This window comes from Bos grunniens, chromosome 18, assembly GCF_055505025.1.
Source record: "Bos grunniens cultivar Pamir isolate PY7600 chromosome 18, Bosgru_T2T1.0, whole genome shotgun sequence".
Classification (NCBI taxonomy): Eukaryota; Metazoa; Chordata; class Mammalia; order Artiodactyla; family Bovidae; genus Bos; species Bos grunniens.
Genome location: NC_141182.1, coordinates 53,775,131 through 53,799,906, shown reverse-complemented (window position 1 = coordinate 53,799,906; position 24,776 = coordinate 53,775,131). Strand labels below are relative to the sequence as shown.

Sequence of the window (24,776 nt, the reverse complement as noted above, 5' to 3'; positions counted from 1 at the left end):
AGCAAAGGCTACTCTCTAGTTTTGGTGCACAGGCTTCTCATTGCGATGGCTTCTCTTGTTGCAGAACCCGGGCTCCAGGCACATGGGCTTCAGTCGTTGCGGCCCATGGGCCCTAGAATATGGGCTCAGTAGTTGTACGTGGGCTTAGCTGCCCCTCGGCATGTGGAATCTGCCTGCACCAGGCATCAAACCCGTGTCTCCTGTATTGGCAGGTGATTTCTCAACCACAGGACCACCAGGGAAGTCCTTGAAAATTTTCTCATTAGAGCATGGTTGATCTACAATGTTAATGTAGCGTCTGCTATACAGCAAAGTGTAGCATATGTTATCTTGTAAAAAAAAAACCAAAACCCTACCAAAGTAGAAGGAAAAGCAAACCAGGCAGTCTTCCCTGAACTCAGCAAGTGCCTCTAGGAGGTAATGGGAAAGGAGACCTGCGCAAGGCAGAGTCCCCAGGGGAGTCTTCTGCCCCACCTGTGATCCCAAGCAGCTGAGTGGTGCTAGGTAATGGCTGTTCCTCTCTGGACCTCAGGATCCCTCCTGTGGAGCTTACCTCCAAGGGAAGATCTGAGGTCAAATCCCGGTGAAGCTTATGTGGCACTCTGAGTCAGACATCTTCTAAGCGATCATCCCATGAATTAGATACTTTATAGGATCAGGCCCATTTTGCAGGTGGGGAAAACTGAGTCACAGAAAGGTTAGAGTCACTTGCGCAAGTTCACACACTGGAATGTCACCAGATTTAAACACAGGCAGCCTGGCTCTGAATGGGGGTTCTGGACCACCAGGCTCTCCTATCTTCCATGTGTCAGCAAAGTGATCAGCCCGCTTCTGGCCTCAGTTTACTCAACTGTGAAATGGGCTTTCCATATCGGGCTTAGGCCCAGGAGAAGTGCTTTCAAAAATGGGCGCCTGTGTTTCTTCAGTTTCTTGCAGGAAGAAGGCAGAAGAGGCCTCAGGGCCTCCCGGTTTTCTCTCCTCCTGGTTTTAAGCTCCTGGTGAGTTGTCCAATGGCTCACCGAGGGCAGAGACAAAGCAGGGCAGAGATCCAGACACTGGGTCTTCCAGAAACCACGGTTTCGCCCAGGGGCCTGTGTGCCTCTCCCCACCCCCGACTCCCAGCTGGATGAGCGGGCTCCCCTCTCCCTACCCCGCCCAGACCTGACCATACCACATCCTGTTGGGGCCCCGCCAGAGTAGGAAGAGGAGTCCCTTCGGTTGTGAGGCAAGACCTTTCCCGCATGGCTCCCTCCACCCCACTGCCCCCACCGAGTCCCCGTAGATAAAGGCCCAGGGCCGCCGCGCGTCCTAGGCATCTCCGCGTGTCCTGTCCTGCCTGCCATGTCTCGCCGCTGCACACCGCTCGCCTGGGTCCTCCTCGCCCTCCTGGGCCTCGGGGCGGCTCAAAACTGCGGCCCCATCGTGTCCCGCGGACAGTGGGGGGCCCTGGCATCCAAGTGCAGCCAGAGGCTAAGACAGCCTGTGCGCTACGTGGTGGTGTCGCACACGGCGGGCAGCGTCTGCAACACTCCGGCCTCGTGCCAGAAGCAGGCCCAAAACGTGCAGCACTACCATATGCGGGAGCTGGGCTGGTGCGACGTGGGCTACAAGTGAGTGCACAGGGGAGGCCGGGGCTGGAGCCGGGGATATAGGCGAGAGGAGCGCGCGGGGCGACGGGAGACCGCAGGCACCAATTCTGGAGCCGCCTGCAGCGTCTGTTTCTCCCCCAGCGTCGCAGCTTAGGGCTGGGCGTGTGCAGGCAGTGCAGATGTGCAAGGGGGAGGGGAAGGGGCTGCAGTCCTGGCTCTGACCCCAGAGGAAGGGACAGCTTTTGCAGGTGCACAGGAACAAGCCCTGTGCACTGGATTCGCTTGGTAAAGTCTAGTGCCTGGTGAAGCCGGGGTTGGGGCTACAGTCCCAGCTCCATTTACCGCTGCTTGAGCCCTGGGGCAGGCAGTCCCCTCTCTCAGCTTCAGGGTCATCTCCCTCCTCTGCAAAGTCAACCGGGTCGTGGGCCACTCTATTGCTGAGCCAGCCAGTACTCCTTAGAACGATGCCTGGCTGTGTGACCTCGGGCAGGTGTTGCCACCTCTCTGAGTAGCTATCGGATGGGGGCAGTGGCAACTCATGGGGTTAGGGATGCGAAAAGGTGCACTAGAGCTGTGCTTGACAAATAGCAAGGGCGAGGGTCATTGTTTTTATTGTGGAAGATCAGGGGATAAGGAGGAGGGTTGTTGGGGAAATTGTGAGTGGCAGGGGCAGGGACAGGGGTGGGGTGAGCAGAGGAGGGAGGAGTCCTCCTTCAGGAAGCCCTCCATCATTTTCCCACCCACAGTTTCCTGATCGGAGAAGATGGGCTCGTGTATGAGGGCCGGGGCTGGAACACCTTAGGTGCTCACTCTGGGCCCACGTGGAACCCCATAGCCATCGGCATCTCCTTCATGGGCAACTACATGCGTAAGTGTCCAGCCGTCAGCGAGGGGGCTGACATGGGTTCTGGGGGATGGCACTTCGTGCTGCGTCCTGGCTGGGAGGCTCTGCCACCTACAACCTCTGTGACCTCAGGCGTGATTCTGTTTCTGAGCCTCGTTTCCTCTTTTGGATAAAGTCCATTTCCAACTACACGGTTTCAGATGAGTTCATCTCTATAAAAGTTCTTAGGTCAGTCCATGAACTGGAGGGTTAGGGTTAACCTGAGAAGTGCTTGGAGTGAATTGCCATTTCCTCCTCCAGGGGAATCTTCCCGACCCAGGGATCGAACCCGGGTCTCCTGCATTGCGGGTAGATTCTTTACCGTCTGAGCTACCAGGGAAGCCCCAGAAGTGCTTGATAAGTGGCAGCTACAGCTGTGGATCGGATGGGAAGGTCTGGGGGCAGAGGAGGGTGAATAAATGATCATCTTGAAGGCCGACACTTGTGGAGGGCTTGCTCTATACACAGTCACTCATCTTATCCCCCAGCCCTGTGGGCAGGTGCTGTCATTCTCCCCTTTCACAGACGAGAAAACTTAGGCACAGAGAGCAGTGGCAGGCCGGGTTCTGGGCCCAAGTGGGCCAGCTCGGAGTGCAAAATCACAGCATTGCCCACACTCCCTCGGCCCTTGGAGGAAGCCCCAGCCTAACTCCTGCCTCTCCTCCCCCAGATCGGGTGCCCCCGGCCTCTGCTCTCAGGGCAGCCCAGAGTCTGCTGGCTTGTGGCGCAGCTCGGGGATACCTGACTCCTAACTACGAGGTCAAAGGACACCGCGATGTGCAGCAGACGCTCTCTCCAGGGGACCAGCTCTATAAAATCATCCAGCAGTGGCCGCACTATCGCCGCGTGTGAGGGCCTGTCCGTCTTCTCACACCCCACCCATCCCATCAGAAACCCCACCGCCTTCCCCTGCCCCAATAAAGGCGAAGCTTAAACTGTATTCCTGTGTCCTGCCATATGCCTCTTCTCTCTTCCTCCCACAGACCTCAGCCACACACCCCGCCCCTACCCCTAACCTCCCAGCACTCTGACCTTGCTGGTGCTCAGAACCCAGAGGTCCCGACCCTGAACCGAGACCCCAGAGATCCCAGCTGGGAAGCAACATCACAGCTCAGAACCCGGAGGTCTCAGGTCAGAGCGCCGGGAATCAGCACCAAGTCCGCTGAGACGTCACCACCAGCAGCTCAGGAGTCCTCACCTCCTGGACAGTGAGCCATGCTACAAGACACCCCCTCTCTACCTCACCACCAAAGACATTCAGTGCAGCATCTCTGCTCGGATCGCTGTGGGGATGAGCTGCTCATTCCCAACCCTCGGGTCCCCCTCTTTCATCGCTTTAGAAAGTGCGGGAGTCTTTCCTGAGCCTGTAGCCCCATCTGCCTCCCAAGTCACAGCCAGAAATACACACAGGTCCCAGTTACACACCCTGCCATCCCAGCCACCAGATCTTCATTTCTCCCCACTCCACCCCAACCCTTCAGTCATAAACTGAGGGATCCCAAAGGCAAATATGTTTATTTACAAAACTCACTTACCCTCCCTCCCAGCAGGCCATGCCTGCGGGAGGGGGTGGGGCCTCACACGCCTGAGACCCCCCAAAGAGCACCAGGAGGGGCGGGGCTGGGGCGGGGCCAGGACGCACCGGCCCCGCCCCCACGCCGAATCCAGCGGTGGGTGGGGTTGGAGGTCCAGTCAGCATCCGAGGTCACGACCGCATGTCCAGTCGGTTCATGTATTCCTGCAAGGCCTTCAGGCGGGCATCTATTTCGGCCATGTCAGCCGCCTGGTGGTCCGAGCTGTACTCTGTGAGAGCAGGCGTGGGTGTGGGGGTCTGTAAGGGGCCCAAAATCCTGCCCTCGGTACCATCCCAGTGGGCTCTGGGGCAGGAGCGGGGGAGGTGTTGAGTCCCAGGCTCACCTTTGATGGGAACCCAGCCCCCTGAACTGGCCAGGCGTCTCTGATGGCGACCGCGTTCAAGGGGGGTGGACTTCTGCTGCTGGGGATGGCGGGAAAGGGGGTCAGGCACCCTCTATTCCGGCACCCCCCAAATCCCACCAGAAATTCTGAACCAAAGGACCTCATAAAAATAAGGGGTGACATCTGCTGAGCACTTATGCAAAACAAGCTCCTTGTATCTTCACCAGAATCTTCTGAGGTGAATACTATTACAATTCCCATTTAGCTGATATAGAAACTATTGATAGCTACAGAAGCTAAGTAACTCCCTGAATCACACAGGTTATAGCAAGCGGAGGCAGGTTTTAAGACCTGGCAATTTGAGGCCAGAGCCTTGCTGCTAATCGGCATCCCCTGCTCTCCCGGTGGGCTTCCCCTGTGACTCAGCGGTAAAGAACCTGCTGGCCAATGCAGGAGGTGCGGGTTCGTTCCCTGAGTCGGGAAGATCCCCTTGGAGAAGGGAATGGCAACCCACTCCAGTATTCTTGCCTGCGAAATCCCACGGGCAGAGGAGCCTGGCAGGCTACAATCCATGGGGTCGCAAAGAGTTGGACACGACTTAGTGACTAAACAACAACCACCCTCCACCGCACCGTCATTCTCCCCTCCAACCCAAAGGTATCAAAACACTGCCTCCAGAGGAATTCCGAATCGCCCTTTACAACCCGACCCACTAGAATGGAATCACGGGAGAAAAAGAGCGCGAGCTTCTGGTGGTTTAATGCTGCCCCGCCTTCTCCAAAGCCCGAGGAAAGACACTCACCGTATTGAACCCACTCCACGTGGTGGGGCTGGGCGCCTTCCCCCGGCGGCGAACGCTGAGAGGAGGGAGTGATCAGGGCCAATGGGAAAAGTCTGGGGCACCTCCCATCTCGCACTCTTCGTCGGTTTCAAGGCTCCAGCCTCCATCACCCAATCTCCCCTCAAAAGAGTGTTTTGAATCTCCCCAGACATCCGTTCGGAGGCGGTCCTTTCCCCCAGCCCAAGTTTTACCCTCTAGGGAGGGACTCAGAGAAATCCTCTAACTCGCTGCAGGAGCTGGCGGACGAATAGCGGCTGCGGAAACTGTCCACTAGGGGGAGACGGAGAGTGTGAGCCTCCCGCACGGGCCACAATCCCGCCCAGCCCGCTCGCCAGCCCAGTTACCCGAGGAGCTGCGGTTTCGGGAGCGGTTAGCCGCGTCTCCTCGACCGGTCACCGCTGCCGGCGGCCGAGTCTGGCGAGACCAGGAGACGGATGGGCCGTCCCCGCTTCCTCCGCTGCCCAATCGGTTCCGCTGCTGCCTGGGGAACGAGAAATAAGACGTCCACCTGTGTGCCCAGTCCCGGGAAGGGCGTAGCTGCGCCCCTGCGGGTCACAGCTACATAGGTGAAAACAATGCGGAGACACAGACCAGGAAGGGGTGTGAGGGACAAGCCATGGGGAGAGGGGAGGCTGGCAATCAGGAGAGGAGAAGGTCGGGCGGGAAGCAGGAGCAGGCGACAGGTGATGGAGATGGGAGAAGGGGCTGGATGAGGGCACGCTTCAGAGCGGCAGGGAAAGGGGCAGGGCTACGGGCAGGTGAGGAGGAAACATGCTCTAACTTCATCTTGATCTCTCTCTGCTTCTTCTCCTTGGCCTTCACAAAGGCTGTTGGGTCGAAACGGGGCACGCGACCACCTAGGACCGGGTGGGGGTGGGTATGGAGAGAAGAGGAGGCTGGGGTCACCGGATCACGCCCCCACAGTTCTAGTCCCACACACCTCCTCCCACGGGCAGGGAGGGCCATCACGGACCTGTGGGCGAGGGCGAGGGGCGGGCAGGGCGGCCTCGACCCCGGCCTCCGCGGCCGCTCTCCCGGGATGAGGAGCGGGCGGCGCCACGGCCACGCGACGTCGAGCGCTCCCGGGACGTGGAAGCCCGATCTTCCCGCGCCGAGGGCGGCACCACCGGCGGGGTCCGTCTCCTGGGAGCACGAACCCACTGTAAGTTTCCCACCGGTGACAACACTCTTCCCGGACTGCACCATCTCCGAACCTTCTATCCCAACCCCCACCCCCCCACCGTCAACTCCTAACATTCACTTCTTACACACGGTCCTCACAGACCTCTTTCCCCAGGCTTCACCCGCTCAGAACCCCCCAACCAACCCCCTAAAAAAAACCATCTGTCAGTTCCCTACATTCTAACACATCCTCTCAGTAGACCCTTCTCCCAGAGGTCTCCCAAGCTCCCTGGAAATCATTCCCAATTTTTCAACACGCACCCCAATACATGCCAGCAAACATAACCCGGATCCCCACCTGCTTAGCCACGCCCTCTCACTCAACTAGCCTTCAGGCTCCGCCCCTCTTCGGTCCCTAGCTCCAGGCCGGCCTCCCGAATGCCGCCTCAGGCCTGCCCATCTCTCTACAGACCCCGCCCATCGTTTTCAACTACTGACTCCTTTCCTAAGCCGCTGGCAGTCCATTAGGTCCCTCCCACCCTCCATCCCCGCCCACTCAGGCCCGACCGGTCCTCTCCAACCTCTCTGGGCCCCGCCCCGTCACCCATGCCCCGCCCAGTCACGTGGGCTCCGCCCCGCCCATCTCGCCCCGTAGCCCACCCGCAGGCGGGTCCGCAGCGCCGAGGCCCCGCCCCGGGCGCGCCCCTCACCCCCTCTTGTACAGGGCCAGCTCGGTGTTCAGCGCCTTCAGCCGCGCACGCAGGCTCCGCTCCGACGCCTTCACCTCTTCGAGCTGCAGGGAGAGAAGAGGGGCGTGGAGGTCCAGACTAAAGCCAAAGTCCGGGCCCCGCCGGCCGCCCCGCCCCCTCACCTCCTTGGCGAGGCGGCGGCAATCCTGGCTTCGATGGCCCGACCCGCGGTGCCCGAGGCCGCGCTCCTGCCGCAGCTCCAGCTCCAGGCCGCGCACGAGCCCGCGCAGAGACTCGACCTCCTGGCGCGCCGCCCGCCCGGTCACCGCCTCCTCGCGCAACCTGCCCAGCTGGGCCTCCAGCTCGCGCTTCTCAGACACCAAGCGCGACACCCTGGGAAAAGGAGGTAGAAGGCGAATGCCGGGGCCGGGTGAGGGGCACGGTTCCATACTCTGCCCTCCTCCACCCGGGTGGGCACGCTCCGCTTGCGTTAGAGAAATGCAAATAAAAACCATCAAGAGATGCTGGGTTGACAGGACCTTTTTAAGACAGGGATCCAGCGCTCAACATCCACACCCACCAGTCCCAACATCACCTGACTGTAGGCAGATACACAGCACCACGGGGGAAGGCGTCCCAGAAACCTGCATCTCATTAGCCTATCGGTTTAACCACCACTTCACGGGAAATACAGAGGTCTGGTCAAGGCTATGGTTTTTCCAGTAGTCATGTATGGATGTGAGAGTTGGACTGTGAAGAAAGCTGAGCGCCGAAGAATTGATGCTTTTGAACTGTGGTGTTGGAGAAGACTCTTGAGTCCCTTGGACTGCAAGGAGATCCAACCAGTCCATTCTGAAGGAGATCAGCCCTGGGATTTCTTTGGAAGGACTGATGCTAAAGCTGAAACTCCAATACTTTGGCCACCTCATGCGAAGAGTTCACTCATTGGGAAAGACTCTGATGCTGGGAGGGATTGGGGGCAGAAGAAGGGGACGACAGAGGATGAGACGGCTGGATGGCATCACTGACTCGATGGACGTGAGTCTGAGTGAACTCTAGGAGTTGGTGATGGACAGGGAGGCCTGGCGTGCTGTGATTCATGGGGTCGCAAAGAGTTGGACACGACTGATCGACTGAACTGAACATGAATCACAGTGATAAAATCAACAAGAACCCTGGTGGTCCAGTGGTTAAGACTTTGCCCTTGCTTCCACTGCAGAGGGGAAGGGGTTGGATCCCTGGCTGGGGAACTAAGATCCCACAAGCCATGTGGCAAAAAAGAGAAAAAATCCAGAATGTGGGAAACTGTATAAATAACCTGGCTTCTTCCACAAAGCAGCAGCATGAAAAAGTAAAGGGGGCTATAATAAATTAAGAGACTTAAGAAACACAACAAACTGTAATGTGGGGCCATATCTGAATACTTATTCACACAAGCAAATTACAAAAAGACATTTGCACACCCTGGGTATCAGATGACATTAAGGTATTTTTGTTAGTTTTGTTGGATGTCATAATACCGCTTATGTTTGTTGCTTTTATCAAAAATAACCTTATATGTTAAAAGATACATATTGAAATGTTTACAGAGGAGATCCAATATCTGGGATTTGCTTCTCAGAGGACAGGAAAGGGTGTAGATCATAGAAGATGGGCAAAATGTGTTAGATAACCATTGAAGCTGGGGCACAAGCACCTGTGTGTTATACTACTAGTTCTGTGCATGCTTGGAATTTTTCCTAATTAAACGTTTTCTAAAAATCTGTGGCTCCCCTACACTCTCCAAGGAGCTTCTTCATCTGGTCCCTTCCAGCTGACTTCCCCTCTCCCCTCCTCTCCTCCCACCTCCCTCTCCCACGATGCTCTTTGCAAATGCAGTTCCCTCCTCCTAAACCATCTCTCCTCCTCCTGGCAGGAATGACTCTACTCATCCTCCAAACATCAAGACCCCAGTGAAGCCTGCCTGGCCCCCAACCCCAGCCAGGGGTGAGGTCAGGTCCCTCTAGTCTCTGCCCCCCGGATCTCTGTACACTTCCTTCCCAACACCAATCACTGATCAGTGTGATTATCTGTTTTCTATCTGTATCCTTCCTCCAGCTCTCCGGTCAAACCCGGTGTCGGGATCCGGGTTTTGTGGCCAGGCTGACTGTACCCAACTCTATTCCAGCTCCTACAAGCTGTGTGACCTGGGGCAGTTTCACTTCACATCTCTGTGAAGTTGGATTATAATAATAACACCTACTGATAAGGTTGTAGGAATCTATAAAGAGTGCTTAGACTGTGTACAGTACTGAGTGATGGCTCAATAAACATCAAGTAGGGCCGGGAAGTGTACGTGGCACACCGTAGGAACTCATTAAATGTTAGATGAGTGAATTAATGAATCTTGGCCTCTTTCCAAACTCCCTAACTTCAAGCTGGGAAGAGGAAGGTAAGAATTGCCTGGCTATGGCTCTCAGAGCAGAGAGCGCCGTCTTGTGGCCATTCTGGGAAACACATGCACACACGAGGAAGAATCACAGGGTTCTCCAGCCCAAAGAGCTCCCGCCGCTCAAAGGGGAGAGGTCTGGTCCTTCCTGAGCACTCAGTCCTGCCGCCGGCGCACAGTGGCTGAGGAAGGAAAAGGGGCTTGAGCTGACTGCTTGGATACAAGGTCGAGCCTGGCCATAGTACTTTACTGTGTATGGAACAAATTCTCTAACCTCTCTGGGCCTCAGTTTTCCTCCATAAAATGATAGTAGTGCCTACTCTGGGAGGATTAAATGAATTATATCATATGGCACTGAACAGAGTTCCTGGCACACAGTTAAGTGCTCAATAAACATTGCTGCTGCTGCTGCTAAGTCGCTTCAGTCGTGTCCGACTCTTAGCGACCCCTTGGACTACAGCCCACCAGGCTCCTCTTTCCATGAGATTTTCCAGGCAAGAGTACTGGAGTGGGTTGCCATTGCCTTCTCCAATGCATGAAAGTGAAAAGTGAAAAGTGAAAGTGAAGTTGCTCAGACATGTCCAACTCTTAGCAACCCCATGGACTGCAGCCCACCAGGCTCCTCCATCCATGAGATTTTCCAGGCAAGAGTACTAGAGTGGGGTGCCACTGCCTTCTCCACAATAAACATTAGATACTGCTATTATTATTAATACTAAAAATAGTATTAGCCCTCCCCAATGTGTACCAAATAGGAAAAGGAGTACGTCAAGGCTGTATATTGTCACCCTGCTTATTTAACTTATATGCAGAGTACATCATGGGTAACGCTGGCCTGGAAGAAGCACAAGCTGGAATCAAGATTGCCGGGAGAAATATCAATAACCTCAGATATGCAGATGACACCACCCTTAAGGCAGAAAGTGAAGAGGAACTAAAAAGCCTCTTGATGAAAGTGAAAGAGGAGAGTGAAAAAGTTGGCTTAAAGCTCAGCATTCAGAAAACGAAGATCATGGCATCTGGTCCCATAACTTCATGGCAAATAGATGAGGCAACAGTGGAAACAGTGTCAGACTTTATTTTTCTGGGCTCCAAAATCACTGCAGATGGTGACTGCAGCCATGAAATTAAAAGGTGCTTACTCCTTGGAAGGAAAGTTATGACCAACCTAGATAGCATATTCAAAAGCAGAGACATTACTTTTCCAACAAAGGTCTATCTAGTCAAGGCTATGGTTTTTCCAGTGATCATGTATGGATGTGAGAGTTGGACTGTGAAGAAAGCTGAGCGCTGAAGAATTGATGCTTTTGAACTGTGGTGTTGGAGAAGACTCTTGAGAGTCCCTTGGACTGCAAGGAGATCCAACCAGTCCATCCTAAAGGAGATCAGTCCTGGGTGTTCTTTGGAAGGACTGATGCTAAAGCTGAAGCTCCAATACTTTGGCCACCTCATGCGAAGAGCTGACTCATTGGGAAAGACTCTGATGCTGGGAGGGATTGGGGGCAGAAGGAGAAGGGGACGACAGAGGATGAGATGGCTGGATGGCATCACCGACTCGATGGACCTGAGTTTGAGTGAACTCCAGGAGTTGGTGATGGACAGGGAAGCCTGGCGTGCTGCAATTCATGGGGTCGCAAAGCGCTGGACATGACTGAGCAACTGAACTGAACTGAACTGAATGTGTAGGACCCCTACCAGATGGAGACCAAGTCCCAAGCATACAGCAGGCACTCAGTAAATATGCTAGGAGCCTTTGCTTTCCTCACTTCACTCTTTAAGTCCCCTTGTTTTCAAAACATTCCCACCTTTGCACATGCTGTTCCCTCTGCTAAAACACTCTTCCCCACCCCAAGAACCTATCAGGTTCCTGTTACAGCCTCCCAAAGCAGAGGCTCCCTTTCCTGTCTCACCCCATCTCTATTTGCAATATACTCAGGTGGGTATGTGATCAAAGTCTCTGCCCCCTGGGCTGGCACTACATCATGGTTAGGGAAAGGTCAGCAAAAAAGAGGTACTCGGGGAAGGTGGATTCAACTGAATAGAGCCCTGCCTCACACCCTGCCTTTGCACCTGCCTTGCCCTTTGTCTGGAACACCCCACCCTCGCCAGGCAGGGTCGGGTCTCCCTCTGCACTCCCTCATCCATGGTGAATCTTCTCTGACTGCAGACATTGTCTCCCCCACTGGACTGGGAGCCCCAGGATAGGACCAGGACTGTCTCAGTCATTGCTGTGTCCCCAGCACCATTAACACACGGCGGGCACAAAGGAGTGGCTCAGAATAAATATTTGGGGAATGAGGGAGGGCCATCTTTCCAACACTGCTAAGCAGTGGGTCCTGCAGTGCACGATGGGATGTGTCCCCTCCCCCAGCCCCCACTGCCCACCCACCCTCAAGACTCACTGCTCCCGCAGGTGCCAGATCTCAGTTTCCCGGCCGTCCCGAGTGTCCTGGCCATCCAGCCCTCGAAGGCGGCTCAGCTCCTCCTTTAGTGAGCGAATGATGCCCTGCAGGACCACAGGGTCCGGCTTGCCCTGGTACGGGAGGGGCAGCGGGTAGTGAATCCTGAGAAGGATTAGAACCATGGCATCTCAGAGGCCAAGAATCCACCTGGGAAAGGACAGGTGACCATTTCTGGCCAAACACTACTACATGAAATTGGTTGAGAGTCTTCTGGGAACACTTGTTTTCCTGATGAAAACAGCAGATACAATTAGCAAGCACAGTTCTGTTCCATTTCCTTCTGCTTTGATACAGATGCAATGTCTGGAGGTCCGGCAGCTCTTTTGTGACCATGAAGAGATAATGATGAGGTCAAAAAGCCAATACGTCAAAGATGACAAAAGAAAAACAAAAAGAGAAGGAGGCTGAGTCCCTAATGAAGCTGTTGAGTAGCAGCCACCTACCTAGACATCTTGTTATGTGATAAACTATTGTTCAAGGCCCTGGTAATGGTTATCCTGATACTTGCAGCCAAACACAATACTAAACAACATAAACCTCAACACTGAAGATTCCAAAGGCAAGGCTTAAGCAACATCCCCACCTTGCCTTGGGTACCAGCGGTTCCTAAGTCCTAGCCACATCCTCTTCCACCTGACCACCAGCTACCAGCCTGGTGGGTACCCTTGTACCCACCTGTCAAACTCCACAGAGTAGATGAGGATCAGGTAGCGTTTGGAGTTGAGCTGGGCAGACCTCGAGGCCAAGGGGCCTGGGCGGCCCCCCATCTTTCGGTTCCGCAGGGACTCCAGATCTGTGTAGGTCAGCAGGTCAAGGGTGACCGACTCACTGCTCTGTTGGAGAGAATGGAGGAGTTGCCAAAAGACTCAACATGGCCACACCCAGAGCACACAACCCACACGCCCAGGCCATGCCCTGATCATCTGTTGGGCTAGCTGGGCTTGCCTACCCAGCCGTGGTAGGCTGTGGGTCAAGATGGCCCTCTGGTGCAGGAAATCATCAGAGGGACAAACTGGAAAGAACAGCAACTCTCAGCCACAGGAGACAGCTTAGTGGTGTGACTTCCAAGTGTTGTCTGCGCACCCCTGGGGGTCCCCAAGACCCTTTTAGGGGAGTACATGCAGTCAAAACAACTTGCGGAATAATAACTAAGATGTCATCTGCCTTTTCTTTCTGTGCTGACATGCGCACTGATGGTACAAAAGTCATGGTGGGTAAAACTGCTGGTGCCCATTAGCAGAATTCAAGCCAGGGGCGTCGAATGTACTAGCAACTGCTATATATTCCACGGCTGCCATACAGTCTCCACGGGGGAGGGGAGGCAGGGAGAAACACACAAAGAAATAGATAAATAAAAACAAAATGAAACCTACGAATGTCCCTGATGAACCTGCAAAACTTAATAATTTTTTTGAATCTTGACCCTTGAGCACACAGATGTTTACTACTCTGTGTGACAAAACAGAAAGTCCACATTTGGCTGCATATCCAAGTATGACACTTTCTAAGAAAAGCACTTGTGGGGCTGAATTTGGAGCTAAATTAGCCACTTTTTCATGGAACACTATTTTTACTTGAAAAGGTACTGACAGACAAAACCATGGTTATTTAGTCTTTGATGTTTGGCAAGCATTTTCTCAAAAATGAACAAAGTGAGCCTGTCACTTGAAGAAAAACAGCTAACAGTATTTGTTGGCAACGATAAAATTCAACCTTTAAAGTGAAAATTCAAATTTTAGAAAACTTGGGCCTGCCACTGCGGGCTTGACAGTTTCTCAATGTTGAAAGATTTTCCTGGCCAGATCAGTGAGGATATTAACAAATGTGACTTCCTGATACTGTATAATGAAATGTGGCAACCTCTGAAAGAGCTGCACAATTCCATGAAGCAATATTTCCCAAATGACCAACTCCTGATGTTACAAGTGATATTACAAACCCATGATGTTACAAAATAGGTAAAAGATACTTGCAAAGTACAAGATATGCCAATAGATTTTAATATGACAGCATAGGAAAAATTCATTGATATGGTCTCAGATTCCACATTGCAAGAAACCTTTCAGAAACTACCATGTATCCAATTTTAATGTGTGAGCAGAATTATCCGAAAAAACTATTAAAGGACTACCTTTGCCAGCTACATAGCCTCCTGAGGATTTTTTTTTTTTTTCTGCATGTATGTCAACCAGGACACATCACAACAGACTGAAGAAGCACATGATAACCTAGCAGTTATCTATTAACCCAGATATTAAAGAGATTTCAATAATGTTTTTTTAAAAAAACTACATTTCTTTCTAAATAATTTTGGTTTTGAGACTACTATTCATAAAAATATTACTTAGGTCAATAACAGGTTTGTTATTGTTATTTTTAAATGAGTTCATAAATATCTTTATATTTTTCTCAGTTTTAATTTATGACATGGCAAACAAATACTGCTAGATGAAACAGGCATAAACAAAAGCTCTTTGGTATCCTCGGTAATTTTTAAGCATATAAAAGGGTCCTAAGACCAAAAAGTTTGAGAACCTCTGGGTTAAATAAATCATGATGCATGGGTACACTTGAATGCTAAGCAACCACTAACAAGGATGACAAACTCAAAAGTTACAATAATAATAAAAACAGACAACATCTGTTTAGTGCTTATTGTGAGTCAGGCACTATTCTAAGCTTTTTACATATAACTCATTTAACCTGCATAACCCTCTGAAAAGGGGACTATCACCCCCACATTACAGATAGGGAAACTAAGACACGGAGGGGAAGTAATTGGCCCCGGGCACCCAAGTAGTAAGCGGTAGTGATGAGTCTGACTTTTAGCATCCATTAATCTTGGCCATTATGCTATACTGCTTATAGACACCAAAATGTTAACAGTCTAAGGTGGGGGATAGAAAGGGAATTAAGACTCTCACTTTCTAAGTCACACACATTAATATCATCACAATTTTATGAGTGTAATTTTATCCATAATCAGAGAAATAATGCAGTTCATAGTTTTCAAACGATGTCTGAATAGTATCTACGTTCCAACCTGCTTCTTTTTTTCATATTAATACTTTCAACTACTTGACATATATTTTTTTTTCAACTGTCTGTCTAGTGGGAGCACTGAATGTCAGGTTCGTGAGGGCAGATTTTGTCTCTTTTGTTCAGTGTTGTATTTCCAGTGCCTGGCACACAACAGATTCCCAGTAGATGAAATGATTAGCTACATCCACTGATATGACTAAATTTTTTATGAAATACTGTTGGATCTTTTTTAAAGGTTACAGAATACCTTGGGAAATTTATCAACTCTGTAAAATTAGAGATCTGCAAATATACACACCACACATGTTCACAAGTGAATAGAGAAATGGAGAGATGGCTGGAGTGATTTTCATCAAAATACTAACAAAATATTACCAGAAGTGAACATGAGGAATGCAGTGATTTTTACTTTCTTCTTTACATTTCTCTGTGACTTGAATTTTCTCCATGAGAACCACTGTCATCACAATTACAATGAGAATACGCCATGTACATTTGGGAAAGAAGAAAAGACAGCCCTATTTCCTCAATGAAAGAGAAGTAGAAGGTCTTGCATACATCAGACGGGCATCTACCCTCCCAGGGACCCAGAGGACAAAAACCTCCCCCAACCCTGGCCCCTACCTGGGTGAGGGCCGACTCCAGCATGTTACAGAAGATGCTGAACTGTTTGAAGTTCCCTGTCTTGTGAGTCAAATCTTCGATGACTAGGTAGAGAGAAAAGTCCTTCCTGAGCTCCAACCACGTGCCCAGCCCAAGGGCAATGCACCCAAGCTTTCTACCTTTCCCCAGCACCAGTGCCTCTGGCCCGAGGGATGAGTCCTACACACACTCCCCCTTAGAGAGCTCTGGTCAGGTAGAAGGGGCAGGTGAGCAGGATCCAGACTGGCCTCATCTTCTGGGAGACACTGATTCTGGGGAAGGACAGGCGAGCCCACCCAGGCAGGCACACTCACAGTTAGCATCGAACTCGCCCCGCCACTGGTCGGCCGTCATCCGGTCCTCCACCTCCAGCTCTAGCACCTGCCCAGACACCATCACCCGCACAGCATGCTCCACACCCCGGAAGACGTAGTCCACCTGCAGGCCAGCAGGCTGGTCCATGGCCAGAGTCGCTGGAGAGGTGGATGAGACAGAGACCCAGAGGGGCTGAGAGCCCAGGCTCAGGAGCTGGAAGGCCAGAATCCTGGTCCCACCATGCACCACCTTAGGAAGAGACTCTGCCTCTCTGTGCTTCAGTTTCCTCATCTGGAATATGGGTACAGAACAGCACCTACCTCATAGAGCTGTCATGAGGATTAAACTGAACAATACACGTAAAGGCCCTGGGAACTGTGTTCTGCACGTTATTATGCCTAATATATGCTGATTAATAGAATATATGATTTCCAATAAGAGAATCATGATTAATACTATTATTAATTTATTAATCCCTATATGCATTATATATTTATTACTTATTCATTTATTCAAACGTTTGTGAAGAAAAGTCAAGCTGGAAAGAAAGATGGAGCATTGAGATCAGGCTGGACAGGGATTTTAAATAGGGGGTCAAGGGCAGGCCTTCTGTGGAGGTGACATTTGGGCAGAGAACTGAAGGAGGTGAGGGAACAAACCATGTGGCTACCCCTAAGGAGAGTGCCCCAAGTCTAGAGAAGAGCCAGTGCATGGCTAACAGATTCTCCATGAGACACCTGAAGCATTTAAACTGAAGTAATCATTGATCTTCTTCATTAGTCCATTGCAAGTATAAGTACTTTCTCTTAGCCAACATGACTACTACTCACTGTTAGTGCTAGAGAAGCTGGAGGAGGGGGTCAGGCCGCCATCCTCAGCCTGAGTTCTAGGGAGTCATTCAGAATGCCAGCCCCGGGCTGCCTGAGTTCATAACCAGGTTCAGCTCTGGGCATGTACGTGGGCGAGAAACTTAACCTCTCCTGGAGACAGATTCCTTACCTTTAAAGCACATGCCCTGCCATACAGAGTGAAGTAAGTCGGAAAGAGAAAAACAAATATTGTATATTAACACATATATATGGCATCTAGAAAAATGGTAAGGATTGGGAACCATTTGGTACAGAATGGAACTTACCTGCAAGGCAGGAATACAGATGCAGATTTAGGAAATGGTCTTAAGGACACAGGCAGGGGGAAGGAGGGAGTGGGACGAATTGAGACAGTAGCACTGATATATATACACTCTAACTCGTGAAATAGATATAGCATGGGGAGCTCAGCTTGGTGCTCCGTGTTGACCTAGAGGGGTGGGGTGGAGGGTGGGTGGGAGGGAGGCGCAAGATGAGGGGGATATATGTACATTTATAGCTGATTCACATTGTACAGCAGAAACTAACACAACATTGTAAAGCAATTGTACTCCAGTTTAAAAATAAAAAAATAAAGCACATGCTATCCTGGGTGCTGGGGATATGATGAGAAACCAGATTCTATCCCTACCCTCAAGAAGGCGGCAATAGAGACATAAAAATGTCAAGAAGAGGAGAAAGAGGATGCTAGTGGGTGGCGGTTGCTCTTTTTAGCTAAGGGGGCCAAGGAAGGGCCACCCCCTCCCCACTGAGCAGAGGCCTGGATGGAAGAGAGGAGATGGGTGAATATCTGGGGAATAAGCTCCATGTAGAGGGAACAGCCAGGCAAAGGCTCCAAGGTGGGATGTTCCTAGTTTGTTCTGAAAACAGTAAGGTCAGCGTGAGGGAGGGAGAGGGGAAAGTGAGGAGATCAGAGATGTAACGGGCCAGATGATGTTCCTGCAGGCCTTTGTAAGCCCATAGGAGGATAACAGCATTCATCTCCCTGGACTGGCGTAAAGATTAAATGAATTAACCATGTAAAAATCCTCAGCAAAATTGAGCCACGTGTGACACACACCAAGCATTCAATACGGATTGGCATCATCATCATTTTTTACTGAAATGTAATTGATGGACATTATGTGAGTTTCAGGTGTACTACATGGTGACTTGACATCTGCACACATGATGGAATGATCACCACAATAAGTCGAGGAAACATCTGTCCCTGTACAAAGTTACTTCAATATTATTGACTATATGATGTGGCTTGCTTTCTAACTGGAGGTTTGTACCTCTTAATCCTCTTCATCTATTTCATCCCCACACCTGACCGTCATTATTCTTGTTATTACTACTTTGTGGCTGTTTCTGAGCTTGAAAGGGACTAGAAAGACAAGGCAAGCCCATTCTCTCCCCAGTGTACAGATGGGGAAACTGTGGCTCCGTGAGAAAAAGAGCTCTGTCCAGAGTCCCAGAGGTGCTCCAAAGACAGAGCCACCAACAGCTGTCCCCCACTCAGATCACAGGGACCCCTCCTGTGCTTAACTTCCTTCTCTTTAGTCCTTCCTTCTCTTTAGTCTCTTTAGTCCTCACACTTTCCCCAGTTTAGTCCTTCCTGAAGTCTGATATTAGAAAATCTAATATTTTGAGAAAAAGACGAGCCCTGGGAATTCACTGTTTGTCCAGTGGTTAGGACTCCTTGCTTTCACTGCAGAGGGCCTGAGTTCAATCCCTGGTTGGGGAACTAAGATCCTGCAAGCCAGGCAGAGTGGAGCCAAAAAATAAATAAATAAAATTAAGTGCCACTATTAAAAAAAAAAAATGAGCCCTGAATCTCTTAGGTCAGTGATTTTTAATCTTTTTAGAGTCCTAGAGTCTTTGCAAATCTAATGAGATCTCTTAAGTCTCCCCAGATAAATGAATAGATCCAAAAACCTTTGCCAAGTAATTTCAGGGCCTCCCAGAATACCACTCTTGAAGCCCATCCACAGATCCCCTTTCTCAAAGGCCCAAAGACAATTGCCTGAGCCCCAGACATCTTGAGAGGCTTCTCTGACCCTAGGTCCAGGCTCTTAACTTTATTTGGGGAAGGCGTCTCTGGTGCTTTGGAGGTGCTGATGAAATCTGGAGACCACTTTGCCTCGGAAAATTCACACTCTCACAACTGTACTTTCATTCTCCGGAGTTTCAGAAATGGGGGTTAATAATTCCTGACCTACTGGCAAACAAACAGCTACACATTTCAACATATCCCTCAGTCCCCGGCCCTCAATACGGGTGCCAGGCAGCGCTGGCCCCGCCCCACCGGGTGTTCTAAACCCCGCCCACCCACTCTGCCCCTCCCACGCCTCAAGCCAATCAGCGGCCGCGCCATCCAGGTTACCAAGGAGTCAAAAACAGCTGCGGAACACCTGCTGAACCACGCAGCCTAACCGCCCCTAATTCACCAAGGTACTCGTGGTACCCGATCCGGGAGACGGAGGAGGAAGAGGGCCTGCCCCACCCCATCCCGGCTGCTAACCCGGCCCCGCCCTCCTCCTTACCCACTCCCGCACAAAAGCCCCCCATTCATAGCCCTTCAGTTGCTAACAGGGATTTTCTCATCCAATTGTCCTGATGACAAACCCGCCCACCTCAGTCCCCAGATATTAAGCCCCTGAATATTTTGCCCGAATTCAATCCTCTCCTTACACCTGCCTCCTTCACCTGCACAAACTTTACCCGCTCCCCTCCCTCCATTCCCTCTTCTAGACAGAATAATCTCCACACTCGCCATCCCCACAGTTCGACTCTCCCCCTCCTGACACCAGCTCCCCAACACTCATTCCCTATATTCTGGCCACTACCCCCTCTCCAAGTCCCCCATGTTCTACTGGGGCTCCCCCTACATTCTATTTGAATTTTGTGCCCCCTACGCTGTTCCGCCTGGATTCTATCCGCATATCAGCCCAAGGTTCTACTCCACACACACCCCATTTTTCAGCCTGTATTCCATAACCCTTGTATTTCATCTGGATTCCGTCCCCTCTCAAATTCTATGTATACTCCCTCTCTCGCCCGCCCCCCACATTTTCCATTTCTCTTCCCTTGATCACCACGCCCGGACCCTGCGATCCTCCAGACCCTGAGCCCCTCCTCCCTCCTTCACGCCCGACCCCACCCCCACTGTCCTTCTACCTGCATCCCCCATCCGTGCTCTGTGACCGCCAACCAGTGGCCCATCCTGGTTGCTGGTTTTGTTCCAGTACCAGGTCTCTCCTAGCTTCTCTCCACCTCAGCTTTCTGACACGTCCCCCCTCCCCAACCCAGCGGGGATGCCTTGCCTTTGAAGCGCCGCCCCCCCACCCCACCCCCGTCAACCCGTGACGTCAGAACCTCCACTTCGTGCACTAAGTGTGGACTCTCCAGCGCCCCACTCTGGGCCACACACCTAACCCCATTTCTCTGGCCTCATGACATCATGGTTTTAGTGCATGAGTGCACGCGCGCATACACACACACACTCATTTTCCAACTCCCAGCCCTCCCATCTTTCGCTAAAGTGACCCACCTGTGCATTTTCAATGTTGCATTACCACCCCAGCTCCTCTTCCCAAACTGTGCTCCCTGGATATTTCAGATTTCACAGGACCGACCAGAGCTGACAATCCTTACGCTGGGCTCCCCCAAAACAAATCCAAATCACCACCTCCCACACCAGATATGAGTAAATCCCCGCCCCTGGCAGTCCCCACCCTTGATGGTTGTTTCCCCACTATCTGCCACCCCCAAACAGTCCAGCCAGTCATGACCTAGTGCGCACATGCATGCACATGTGCACATGTGTGTGCGTGCGCACGCACACACACACACACACACACACGGCCTGGCCTAAGTAACTCCTCCTAGCCCCATTCCAAGCTCATGGCCCCTGCCCCCCCCCACCCCAGCCATCACATGGTTGAATTAGGGCTGAACAGAGCCCCCTCTCCCTTAGCCCTGCACTCCAAAATACAGACCAAGGTCTTCCACACTATCCCCTTGGAATGTAGACCCCAAAACCCTTTAAGACACTCCACCATCCAGACCTCCATAGTGCACACTGAAGCCCATCACCACCCCCTGGGGTATCAGACTCTCCCTCCCCTGCCATCCTTCAAATGTGTTTTGCCTTAGATAAACACCATGCCCACTTAACAACCAATGATTCACCATTAGTTCCACTCTCTGGTAGGTACTGTAACCATCCCCCATTTTGTAGATGAAACTGAGACTTGCCTGGAATCCTGCAGTGAGGGACTGGCACATTCACCCTCTACTCATTCCTCAGCGGCCCTTCCCTGACTACCACCTTCCAGTTCCTCCCCTAACCCTCTGCTCCTTTCCCTCCCAGAACAAATCCAAATGGGGCCTCACACCTTAAGCACTCCAGGGTTCAGATCCTAACCCGCAGTGTGACCCCAGGCAAGTCATTTAGCCTCTCCCAACCTCTCTCCATTGGTGAAGCAGGGATTATAAGAACTCCCGCCTCACATAGGATTATTGTGGGAACTGAATTAGTCAGTATATATAAGATGCTTCAAATAGTGCCTGGCACTTGGTCAGCTATTACCATCTGTACAACTAGCTGATGATAAGTTGGCAAGCCAGATGCCCATGAAGGCACAGCCATTTTGACCATTCTTGTATCTTCAGCTCCCCGGGCCTGGCACAGATCAGCAGCTGCTTGTGAATTCATGCTCGATACCAGGAGACAGGGTTCAGGGCACTGGAGATACAAGCAAGGTCTTCTCCTCTCAGCTCACTCCTCTGTCATCTTCCAGGTCTCAGCTCCAGTGTCCCCCCTGCTGCAGGAAGCCCTCCCTGACTCCCAAGCTGGGTAAGGACTGCCTCAATCACTTCAGGGTTCCCAACACCGGCCAGCACCAGGCCAACAACAAAGGGGAGTTGACTGATGAAGAGTTCCACCCCGAGCTCTGAACTGACCTGTTTCTCAAAGTAAGGAATGCAGACCTTCAGCTTCAACATGGGAGTTGGTGACAAGGCAGTGTTCTGGGCGTGGTCCCAAAGCTAGAGGCAGAATCTCTGGAGGTGGGCCCCGGAATCTTCATTTCCCACAAGCTTCCCCAGCACAAACTAGAGCTGAGATCTTCTGCTACTGGCCACCACATTCTGCTCAGTTTATGACCCCATCTAGACCCCAACACACAACCCAACACCCTCCCAAAGCTTAACAGTCCTGCCCTATATCACAGGGAGACCTCTCAAGAAATGTAATGGTGAAACAGTACAAATAACACCTTTAAGTGGAGAAGGCAATGGCACCCTACTCCAGTACTCTTGCCTGGAAAATCCCATGGACGGAGCCTGGTAGGCTCAAGTCCATGGGGTTGCTAAGAGTCGGGCACGACTGAGCGACTTCACTTTCACTTTTCACTTTCATGCATTGGAGAAGGAAATGGCAACCCACTCCAGTATTCTTGCCTGGAGAATCCCAGGGATGGGAGCCTCGTGGGCTGCTGTCTATGGGGTCGCACAGTCAGACACGACTGAAGCAACTTGGCAGCAGCAGCAGCAATACCTTTAAGTACTATGCACGTTTCCAGTTGCTGAGTTCTAGATCCACTTGGAGCCCACACTCTAATGAGGGACGTCGAAGTAGCCCAGTGGATATAAACAAACACTAATCTACGTCAAGTAGTGGTGAGTGTTATGAAAAAAAATAAAGCCAGAGGGTGACAGGAGCTATTTTGGTTTTGGGTTGTCAGTGAGAGCCTGGGGGAATTCATTGCAGACAGAGGGGACAGCAAGTACATTTCCCAAGTGGAGATTTTATTGCTGTTTGATGGACAGCAAACGGGTTGGGGCAACTGAAGCAGGATGAACAAGTGGGATTGGTGGGATTTGAGAGCATGGAAGAGGGGGAGCTGGATCAGGTGGGGCCTCGTAGGCTTGGCAAAGACTTCTACTGCATGAGATGGGAGCCATGGGGGGGTTATGAACAGCAGAGCAACATGATCTGACTTTTTTTTTTTTTTTTTTTTGATCTAACTTTTGAACTAACTTGACCATGGGGTCAAGGGTAGAGGCAGGGAAGTCAGTGAGAAGGCCACTGCAGCAGACCAGGTAAGAACAGGTGATGGCTTAGGCCAAATGTAGCAAAGAAGGTGGTGGGATATGACTGGATTCTGGATGTGGTGTTTTTCTTTTTTTTAAGCTATGCTGTGCGACATGTGGGATTTTAGTTTCCTAACCAGGGATCGAACCGGCACCCACTACATTGGAAGCGCAGAGTCTTAACATTGAACCACTAGGGAAGTCCCATGTGTTCTGAAGGTTGATCATGAGATTTGCTGACTGATGGACAGTACGTGGGTGAGAGAACAGGAAGGAGTGAAGGCCGACTCCAAGGTTTCTGTCCTGAGTACCTGGAAGGATGGAACTGTCATCAACTAGGTTTGGAGGCTGAAGGGGAAAACTCCAAGTTTAGTTTGGGACACGTTTTTGAAGTCTGTGTGTCAGCTGGACTTCCAAGTAGAGAACAGCCAGCCACTGCACATATGAGCCTTGAGTTCAGGGTAGAGACTCCAAATGGAGATACACACTTAGAAACATCATTACATAAAGAGTATATGAAACCAAGAGGCTGGGTGAGTCCACCAGGTGAATGGTATAGCCAGAGAAGAGAGGTCATTCTTCTGGTGATGAAGCTGAGGCACAGAGGGTTAAACAATTCACCCAGTGGCAGGGCCAACGTTCAAACTAAAGCAACCCAATGCCAGAGCCCACACTCTTAACCACCCGTGGCATTATTAAGAAGTCTGAGTTAATTCACATGCAACATTTGGTAGGTGCCTGTCACACAGCCCTCAGTAAACGTTACGTGTATCAAAAGCCTTCACAAGTCGTCAAAACACACTCTCATCCCTGGAGTCTTCACACATTCCTTCCCACAATATTGTTCTTCATCTGCCCTCCACCCAAATCAAAGCTTGTTAACAGATGGCAGGGACCTCCACCACTCCACATCGCGCTGTAATAATCCTCTGTCTTAAAACCTCCCAATAAATTGCAAGTCTGTCCTACAAGGGCATTTCTACGTTTCACCATCTGCTGTATCCTACTTTACACACTTTCCCCGTTCAAGAGCCTCATGCGAAACAGAAAGCAGCCCCCGACTCACATACTACCCTCTGTCTCACAACCTCTCACGAAAGCGCCTACCCGTGTTAAAGGCAACCCCTCCCGATCCTCACACTACTAGGTCAGATGCCTGCTCAGCCCATTCTCCCCCGAGACCACCCCCTCGCCCCCAGGATCGCTACTCTGACCCACGCACCCGCAACCCTAGCCGTCTCTCACCTTCTCCAGGGACGCCCCTCCTCGCGAGCGGTTCAACTGCCGAAGCTCCAACCCCGCCCCAGGATCCGGCCTTCTCGCTGATGATTGGTTCTGGCTTACTCGCAGCCAAGTTCTCATTAGTCAAAACAGACGCCCGTCACTTTAGTCCCCTTCAGAGCTTGCAATTGGTCAACTCGGAAGAGAAGTTCCGAAATGTGTCGGAGCGTCAGTTTCCTCTCCAATCACTATTGGCTGGAAACTACTGCCAATCATAGAAAGAAGGTTGCACCTCGGAGAGGGAGGAAATCCCGGAAGTAGCTCTTTGACTCCGCCCACAACCCCCTGCGGCAGAGGAGACCACGCCCATATGGAGGGACGGGGGCGGGACGGGAAAGTGTCCGACGCACATGCGCAGAGCGAGGTCTTCGCCCCGGGTTAAGACGCTAAGGAAATGTTCTTAGCGTGAAGACTGGTTGAGATTTATCGTCGGTCGGTGTGTTCCAAGCCTGCACTTAGCAGTTTGCAGGCCTTGGATTATTTAAAATTAGCAAAAACCCTGCACTGTGGGAGCTATTATAATTCCCATCTTGTCACTAAGGAAATAGGTTCAGAGAGGTACAGCCACTGGCCCGGGATCACACAGCTTGAAAACTACCCCTATTTTGGTTTAAG

General features: G+C 51.5%; 2 protein-coding genes across 6 annotated transcripts; one reads left to right on the top strand and one right to left on the bottom strand.

Annotated features, from left to right (window-relative positions):
* The first annotated feature begins 1,073 nt into the window (after nt 1-1,073).
* Nucleotides 1,074-3,412, top strand: PGLYRP1 (peptidoglycan recognition protein 1). Its single transcript, XM_086353242.1, has 3 exons — nt 1,074-1,610; nt 2,336-2,457; nt 3,143-3,412. The coding sequence occupies exons 1-3, from the start codon at nt 1,342-1,344 to the stop codon at nt 3,322-3,324; spliced, it is 573 nt and encodes a 190-aa protein (XP_086209368.1). The 5' UTR covers nt 1,074-1,341; the 3' UTR covers nt 3,325-3,412.
* On the bottom strand, nt 2,185-24,159 carry CCDC61 (coiled-coil domain containing 61). Of its 5 annotated transcripts, XR_015146201.1 has the most exons (15): nt 24,126-24,159; nt 15,930-16,088; nt 15,598-15,680; nt 12,607-12,764; nt 11,872-12,033; nt 7,224-7,434; nt 7,063-7,145; nt 6,204-6,373; nt 6,012-6,087; nt 5,575-5,711; nt 5,422-5,500; nt 5,192-5,246; nt 4,390-4,468; nt 4,008-4,275; nt 2,185-2,867 (listed from the first exon to the last, which is right to left on the bottom strand). XR_015146201.1 is itself a non-coding variant. In XM_086353237.1 (14 exons), exons 2-14 carry the CDS (start codon nt 16,075-16,077, stop codon nt 4,178-4,180), a joined length of 1,539 nt encoding a protein of 512 aa, XP_086209363.1. In that variant the 5' UTR covers nt 16,078-16,088; nt 24,126-24,159; the 3' UTR covers nt 3,969-4,177. The 5 variants fall into 5 exon arrangements, 4 of the variants coding, with proteins under 4 accessions (XP_086209363.1, XP_086209365.1, XP_086209366.1 ...); XM_086353237.1 differs by lacking the exon at nt 2,185-2,867 and having other exon boundaries at nt 3,969-4,275; XM_086353239.1 differs by lacking the exon at nt 2,185-2,867 and having other exon boundaries at nt 3,969-4,275; nt 4,390-4,465.
* Between the last annotated feature and the right edge of the window lie 617 nt (nt 24,160-24,776).

Coding starts and splice junctions, on each gene's coding strand:
- PGLYRP1 (XM_086353242.1), top strand. CDS start 1,342: ATGTCTCGCCGCTGCACACCGCTCGCCTGGGTCCTCCTCGCCCTCCTG. Junction 1,611..2,335: donor TGGTGCGACGTGGGCTACAA/GTGAGTGCACAG, acceptor TCCCACCCACAG/TTTCCTGATCGGAGAAGATG. Junction 2,458..3,142: donor CTTCATGGGCAACTACATGC/GTAAGTGTCCAG, acceptor CTCCTCCCCCAG/ATCGGGTGCCCCCGGCCTCT.
- CCDC61 (XM_086353237.1), bottom strand. CDS start 16,077: ATGGACCAGCCTGCTGGCCTGCAGGTGGACTACGTCTTCCGGGGTGTG. Junction 7,435..11,871: donor ATCTGGCACCTGCGGGAGCA/GTGAGTCTTGAG, acceptor TCCTTTTCCCAG/GGTGTCGCGCTTGGTGTCTG. Junction 4,469..5,191: donor CGTGGAGTGGGTTCAATACG/GTGAGTGTCTTT, acceptor CGCCATCCCCAG/CAGCAGAAGTCCACCCCCCT.